The following is a 7540-nucleotide window of genomic DNA, read 5'->3' as shown; positions in this document are numbered from 1 at the left end:
CGCTGCGCGCCCAGGCCGGGGCGGGCCCGGGCGGGCGCTGTGGCGGAGGAGCCGCCGCCATTTCGGTGTCGCTGGGAGCGGGGCCGGGGGAGCGGCGAGGGAGCGGCGATGGATCCCGGAGCCCGCCCGGGCGGCGGCGGCGGCGCCCCGGGGCAGTCCCGAGAGTACAAACTGGTGATGCTGGGCGCGGGCGGCGTCGGCAAGAGCGGTGAGTGCGGGGCTGCGGCCGCCACCCGCCCCGGGACCCGCCGTGCGCCGCGGGGGCAGGGCCGGGGGACTCGGCCCGAGGAGCTCGGCTGGGCAGCGGCCGGGGGGGGAGCCGCGTTCCCTGAGTAAACCCCCGTTTTGGGCCCGGTACCGCCCCTCCCGATGTATCCCGACCCTCCCGGGGTGCCCTCGCTGGGGTGTCCCGGCCCCTCTCAGGATATCACGGCTCCTCCCGAGGTGGCCCGGCCCATCCCGGGTTGTCCCCGCCGCGGTGTCCGGACCCCTCCCGGGATGTCTCGGTCATCGCTTTCCGCCTCCGGCCGCGTCCCTGGGGCTCGTCCCAGCGGAGGACACGGGCGGAGCATCCCTGGGCCGACTGCAGCCCCCGCGCTCGGCCCGGGCCGTGCCCGGGTTTGGTTTTGTGCCGTGGCTGTGGGGTAACGGTGGGATCAGGGGAGCTGTGAGCTGAGCTGCTCACTTGTTCCCTGATTTCTGCTTTCAGCCATGACCATGCAGTTCATCAGTCACCGGTTCCCAGAGGATCATGATCCCACCATTGGTGAGGAAAATCTCTTCTCTTTTCTGTTCATTCATTCCCTTGGTAGGTCGAGCTGTTACAGCCCGTTGCTTTAAGGTATTCAATTCAAAGATACCTGTAAATCTGGCTGTAGATTGATCTTTGATCACTCATCAGGAAGAGCCTTCCCAGCAGGTCAGGGAGGGATCCTGCCCCTCTGCCCAGCCCTGGGAGGCACCTCTGGAGTGCTGCGTCCAGCTCTGGATCCTCAGCACAGCAGGGACACGGAGCTCCCGGAGGGTGACAAAGATGCTGAAGGGCCTGGAGAGATCCGTGCCCAGGACAGGCTGAGGGAGCCGGGGCTGCTCAGCCTCGAGAGGAGCCCCAGCTGAGAGGGGCCCTCAGCCCTGGGTGTCCCTGGCTGCAGGGAGGGCTCAGGGCAGGGCCCGGGCTCTGCTCCGGGGCCCAGCAGCGGCCCCAGAGCACCGGGCAGGGCCTGAGCCCGGCAATTGCCCTGCACAGGAGGCAGAAGTGCTGCCCTGGGCAGGGCCCAGCCCTGAGCAGAGCCCAGAGCGGCTGTGGAGTCTCCTCCCTGGGGACAGCCCAGCCCCATCTGGCCACAATCCTGTGCCCTGTGCTCTGGGATGGCCCTGCAGCTGATCTGCTGCAGTCCCTTCCAACCTGAACCTCTCTGTGTTTCTGTGATTTGAAGAGTCCTAAGAGTGGGATGCGAATCCTGAGTTTCAGCTCTTCAATCGTTTTCCAATCCATGCGTTCAGGGCATGCCCTGTCTCTGTTTGTGTGTTGGCAGACAGGGACTGAAACTGCTGCTAAGCCATTTTTAGTTGTCTGTTCACAAAATCCAGGCTCTGTGCTGTGCTCAGCTCTTTGCTGTTCACTTGTCAGGCCCAAATTGTTTTCTGTGTTTGAGAAATTGGGAGGGATGAAAGTGCTCAACAACTCACTCTGGTGCTGTAGAACTTCGGCAGCATCTCTAGGAGAAACCTGAACCAACATTTACCCAGTGGAAGGAAAAGTGGGGGGAAAAAAGCCAAATTCTTGCTGAGAGTGGGTTCTTAAAGTGTGGGAGTGCTGACTGAGAGGCACAAAATATTTGTGTATTTATATATTCATAAGCAGATTGGTTTTATATGGTCTTTATTATAAATATTTACATGTGTAATATTTATATCTACATATATAATATTTAACATTTACATATATAATGTTTCATATATTTTATTGAGATATATATTATAATGTCTTCTAAGAAGTCAGCAGTTGTTGGCGACCAGTTCTTCCCTTGAACTACAGATCTTTTCTGGCTTTGAGAAAAACCAAATGATATTCCTCTGTGTTTCCCACCAGGGTGACCAAAATTAATTTCTGGGCTGAAATTAATTTTGGTCACCAGAAATTCATTTTGGTCACCTTGGTGGAAAACACGATTTTTGCACGTGAAATGTTGAATCACACCAGAACAATTAGAAATTTAACTTAATTTAAACAACGCTCAGACTGAGGTAGTCCAGTGCTCCTGCTGGGGTGGGTGGTTCTAGTGCAGCACTGTCTTGGTGAGCTGGTGGCTGATGAGTGTTGTGCTTGTATCCCAATCTTTCTGATGTCCTGGGAATCCACAGAGGATGCCTATAAAATCCGGATTCGCATCGATGACGAACCTGCCAACCTGGATATTTTGGACACAGCAGGACAGGTGTGTGAGCAATTACAAGTGAATGGAGAGCATGTGAAGCAGCCTGTAATGATCAGGTGTAGAGACAGAAATCCTGCCTCAGAGATGCCTCTCTTATTCCAAACTGGGGGGTTTGAGCTCTCTCACTTCTCATGAGCACCATGCTGATGGTGCCTGACTCGAACTGTGGCACTGCTTCCCCCACTGGTGAAGCAGCAGCATCTGTGAGCTGGTAAATCACGTGTCAGTGGGGTTTCTGTGCCAAGGCAACCTCGGGGGCCATCCCAAACACACTCATGGCTTGTGGGGCGGGGAGGTCGATGCCCAGGTGTTTGCACAGCCGGGTTTGGATCTCAGGTTGTGTCTCCCATCCTGAGAAAACCAGGAATTCTTTACACTGGTGGAACTAAAACGCCATTGTCTGCTTCTAGGCAGAGTTCACAGCCATGAGGGACCAGTACATGAGGGCTGGCGAGGGCTTCATCATCTGCTACTCCATCACGGACCGGCGCAGCTTCCACGAGGTGCGCGAGTTCAAGCAGCTCATTTACCGCGTGCGCCGCACCGACGACACCCCCGTGGTGCTGGTGGGCAACAAGTCCGACCTCACCCAGCTGCGCCAGGTAAAAGCCACGGGGAGCCCTCCCTCAGGAGCTGTTCCTGTTGGAAAATGTGGTGAAACAGGAGGGTTTTGTCCCTTTCTTTGTTTCTTGTCATGTTGTCTCTCTGACGAGAGCAGTGCTGGTTTCACACGGAATGTGGTGAAAACCGGCTGCCTGTAGCAAGCACAGAAATGAAGTGTTTAAGTTCAGCTGATCCTGGGCTTTGCTTTGTTTGTAATTCCTGATTTTCTGGTAGGTGTGAGGCTGGGCACGAGCTCAGAGCCCCCCTGAGCCCTGGGCTGAGCCCCCAGCGTGGGCAGCAGGAACGGGGGGATTCTGCCCCTGTGCCCCGCTCAGGTGAGCCCCCACCTGCAGAGCCGCCCCAGCCCTGGGGCCCGGCACAGGAAGGACCTGGAGCTGCTGGAGTCAGCCCAGAGGAGGCTCCAGGATGAGCAGAGGGGGTGGAGCAGCTCTGCTGGGAGGAAAGGCTGAGGGAGCTGGGAATGTTGAGCCTGGAGAAGAGAAGGCTTTGGGCTGACCTCATTGAGGCCTTCCAGGATCTGAAGGAGCTGTAAGAAAGATGGAGAAAGTCTATTTCCAAGGGCCTGGAGTGCCAGGACAAGGGGGAATGGTTTCCCACTGCCAGAGGGCAGGAATAGATGGGATATTGGGAACAAATTCCTCCCTATGAGGGTGGGGAGGCCCTGGCACAGGGTGCCCAGAGAATCTCTGTCTGCCCCATCCCTGGAGTGTTCAAAGCCAGGGTGGATGGGGTTTGGAGCAAGAAAGCTTTTAGAAAGGGTTTTCCTGGATCTGGGAAGTAGTGTGACAAACACAACAGCTTCTGGCAGGAAGAAGGAAACTTCCTTAACTCAACAAACTACCAGGGCTGAGGCTGTTCGTGTCAGACAGCTTGTAGGTTTAGGTCAAAAAAAGGAATATTCTTTGAAGTTTGTTTTTTGTGAATGTCCAGAGAGTGTCTGGCATTGCCAGAGAAGTGATGAGTGAAAGCAGAACAGGTTTGCAGAGAAGCCTTTGGAGATGGGTGGAAACGACCTGCCCTGGGACTTGGAGTGTGTCCCTGCAGAGGAACATTGAGCACAACAGGGGATGGCAAAGGAATAAACTCACGGGGTTTGGCTTCCCTGACCAGGGTGTGCACTTATTTCCCAGGTGTCCAAAGAGGAAGGCTCTGCTTTGGCACGGGAATTCAACTGCCCCTTCTTTGAGACGTCGGCCGCGTTCCGCTACTACATCGACGACGTGTTCCACGCGCTGGTGCGCGAGATCCGCAGGAAGGAGAAGGAGGCCGTGATGGCCATGGAGAAGAAATCCAAGCCCAAAAGCAGTGTCTGGAAAAGACTCAAGTCTCCCTTTCGGAGGAAGAAGGATTCGGTCACTTGAACAGAAAATTCCTCTGCAAAACAGGACAAAAGCTGTGACCTTTTGTGACCAAAGCAGCTCGGTGACAACACTGACAGGATGTGTGACACCTGAGGGGACTTTGGGAGGGAATGCGTAACTCTGCCAGTTGTTTTTGTTTAGAACCATGTTCCCTTGATCCTGGATATTGACCTTCAGACCCAGTGACAGTTGTACTTTGTTTGTTGTCATTTTTTACTGGACCCAGCACGTGTTGGCCACAGAGGCCAATGGGTTTGTGGCCCTGCACTTCGGAGTGTTTGTTCTTGGTCACAGTGCCCTGGCAGCTGAACTGTGCCAACCATTGCTGGAGTTGCACCCAGCCTCGCTGAACCCATGTTGTTTGCACAAGAGGATTTTGCTGCTCTCCAGATCAACAACCCACAGAGTGAGAGGCTGAACAGGCGTTCACAAAGCGTCATGGCCTTGGAGGTCACTGAGCAGAGCTGGGCTGGACTTCTTGTGCCCTCATGGAATAGATTTCTTTCCAGGAAAATTGACGTGGAATACTGGTGTGCAAGTCCATCCAAGTGATCAGTTTCTCAGCAGTGCTGCAGGTGGGATGTAAACAAGCCAGAATCACAGAATCATTTAAATGGAGATCATCGAGTCCAGCCTGTGACCCAGCACCATCCTGTCACCCAGACCAGAGCATTCAGTGCCACCTCCAGTCCTTTGAACACCTCCAGGGACTGTGACTCCACTGCCTCCTGAGCAGCCCCTTCCAAATTCCCGTCACCCTTTGTCATGAAGGCAAACTGTGGTTCCTGTGGCAGCTGTGGCTTGGCAGCAGTGCATGGACATGTGGGCTGTTCCTGCTGCAGACAGCACTGAAGGTGCTGCCACAGCCCCTGGAGTGTGATGTGCTGGAGTAGCCACAGCTTGGAGCTCCCTGGCTCGTTAAAAATCCTGGTGGGAACGGGGCACTGGCTGAGTTGGTCAGCTTTGTGTCACCCTAAAGGAGCCAGCGACTTTGGGAAGTGGGAGTCTCTGATAGTCATTCCCAGCTGTTCTGTGGGAACTGTTTTGCGGAGAAAGTGGCTGATCCTGAGGGTCTGGGCCCAGAACTGACATTCCCTCATCCCGGTGGGGTTCTCCCAGTGCAGTCTGAGCATTGCTGGAGCAGGGGAGGGAAGCACAGGCCCAGCAGCTCCTCCCCTCCCTGATCTCACCTGTGCAGGTAACTGGGGCAGTTTCTGATGCTCACAAAGAGCGATTTGCTTGTGAGGCAGATCCTCCACACCTGGAGGGACTCCGTGCCCTCGAGCTGATTGGTTTTACAGCAGTTTTGGGATCAGGTGCCTGGTGCTCCTGTGGATTTTGCTGTTTAACCATAGGACAAATCACAGCTGAGTAACTCAGATGTGGTTAAAAGCAGTTTTCTCTGAACCAAGTGCCTGGAATCCTTCGGTGGGAGAGTGAAAGAGTTGATTGGACTGAAGTGATCTTCCTGATCTCCACTCAGATCTGTGCTGTCAGTCTGTGCTGCACGGGACAGGGGCATCCAAACTGAGAACCCAGGTGTAAAAGGATTAGTAAAGGAAGTGAGGATAAAAAAAATTATATATATATATATATATATGTAAAAAAACTCCTATTACCTAAGATAGGACTGGAAGTCCTGTGCCTGTTGGTTTTAAGAATATTTTCTTTGTGGAAGATTTAAACAAATGAGAATTGTGGCAGGGGCTACATTTTACATTTGCTCTGTGATGAGCTGGACATTTAAATTGGTTTCCATTTCTCGTCTCCTCCCAGTGCTACGCTGCTCTGGCAGCAATCACAGAATCGAAAAATTGCTTGGAAAAGGCTGAGGACACTTGAGATTGTTCAGAATTTCAGATTCTTTCCTGTTCCTGTGTGAGCGGCCGCGGGCATCTCTTCAGCGTTCTCATTGTTGGATTAAAAACTGCCTGAAACTCAGATAAAAACACCACCTGGCCAAAAACTGCAGGAAGAGGAGGAGGAATGAGCTCAGAAGTGGCTCTAAAGCATTTTTGGGCTCTTGTCAGGTGTTTCAGAGCCGGGGCCTGACGGTGATGATGTATTTTCCAGTGCTTCTCCATCAGCTCTCGGAGCACAGCTGAAGGAGCCTGGCAGAGGTGCTGAACGCTGTACAGGACTATTTTCACCCCTAAATAACTGAATTCTGTGCCTTACCTGAGTCCTGCAATGCAGTTTAGGTGTTTACTAATGCCTTTGGTGAGCCTGTTGCTTCTAGAACTCGTAGAGCAGAACAGCAGCCAGCACTTTTTCTTTTGTACACAGTGTTATTCAAAGAGTTTTATTTTTTGTCATGTATAAATTTGTACACAGACTGATTGTTTTATTTGACACAATATATATAATTTTTAATACAAACTCTCTGCTTTGGATGTGTCGGTCTGTGGTGGGGTTGTTCAGCTTGAGAATGCTGAAGGAGGACAGTTCATTGTGTGCTTGTAAATTTGGGATGTGCTTCCCGTGCTTGAAAAAAAAAGAGTTGGTTCATTGCATTTGAGTGGTGCAAAGGCTAAAACTTCTGTGAGTCTGGTGCTAAATTGTTGAAATATGAACATTTTCCATCCAGTTGTGTTGCTTTTCTCTGCGTGGTGAATTTCCAAGGGCAGGAGGAGCTGCCTGAGGCCACTGTCCAAGGCTTTTGCTGTGGCCTCTCCTGTTGGGTTTGGGAGGGTCACAGAATCCCAAAGTGGTTTGGGTGGGAAGGGACTTAAATCCCATCCAGTTCCATGGGCAGGGACACCTCCCACTGTCCCAGGCTGCTCCAAGCCCCAGTGTCCAACCTGGCCTTGGGCACTGCCAGGGATCCAGGGGCAGCCCCAGCTGCTCTGGGCACCCTGTGCCAGGGCCTGCCCACCCTCCCAGGGAGGAATTCCTTCCCAGTATCCCATCTATCCCTGCCCTCTGGCAGTGTGAATCCATTCCCCTTGTCCTGTGCCTCCAGACCATTTTAAATATTCCATCTCCATGTTTTTTGTCAGCTCCTTCAGGTCCTGGAAGGCCACAATTACATCACTCCTGAGCCTTCTCCAGTGATCTTAGGGGCCTTTTCCAGTCTCTTATGATTGTATAGAATAAACCCCAGAAATACAGAAACAA

At 53.1% G+C, this 7540-nt stretch overlaps 1 protein-coding gene across 1 annotated transcript; it reads left to right on the top strand.

Annotated features, from left to right (window-relative positions):
* Window positions 1-28: 28 nt before the first annotated feature.
* RIT1 (Ras like without CAAX 1) lies at window positions 29-7009 on the top strand. Its single transcript, XM_048288610.1, has 5 exons — window positions 29-208; window positions 710-766; window positions 2365-2438; window positions 2849-3040; window positions 4193-7009. The coding sequence occupies exons 1-5, from the start codon at window positions 109-111 to the stop codon at window positions 4421-4423; spliced, it is 654 nt and encodes a 217-aa protein (XP_048144567.1). The 5' UTR covers window positions 29-108; the 3' UTR covers window positions 4424-7009.
* The last annotated feature ends 531 nt before the right edge of the window (window positions 7010-7540 follow it).

Source organism: Corvus hawaiiensis, chromosome 29 (genome assembly GCF_020740725.1).
Source record: "Corvus hawaiiensis isolate bCorHaw1 chromosome 29, bCorHaw1.pri.cur, whole genome shotgun sequence".
In the NCBI taxonomy this organism is placed as follows: Eukaryota; Metazoa; Chordata; class Aves; order Passeriformes; family Corvidae; genus Corvus; species Corvus hawaiiensis.
The sequence above is the reverse complement of the archived record's forward strand: the minus strand, read 5'-3'. Positions and strand labels throughout refer to the sequence as shown.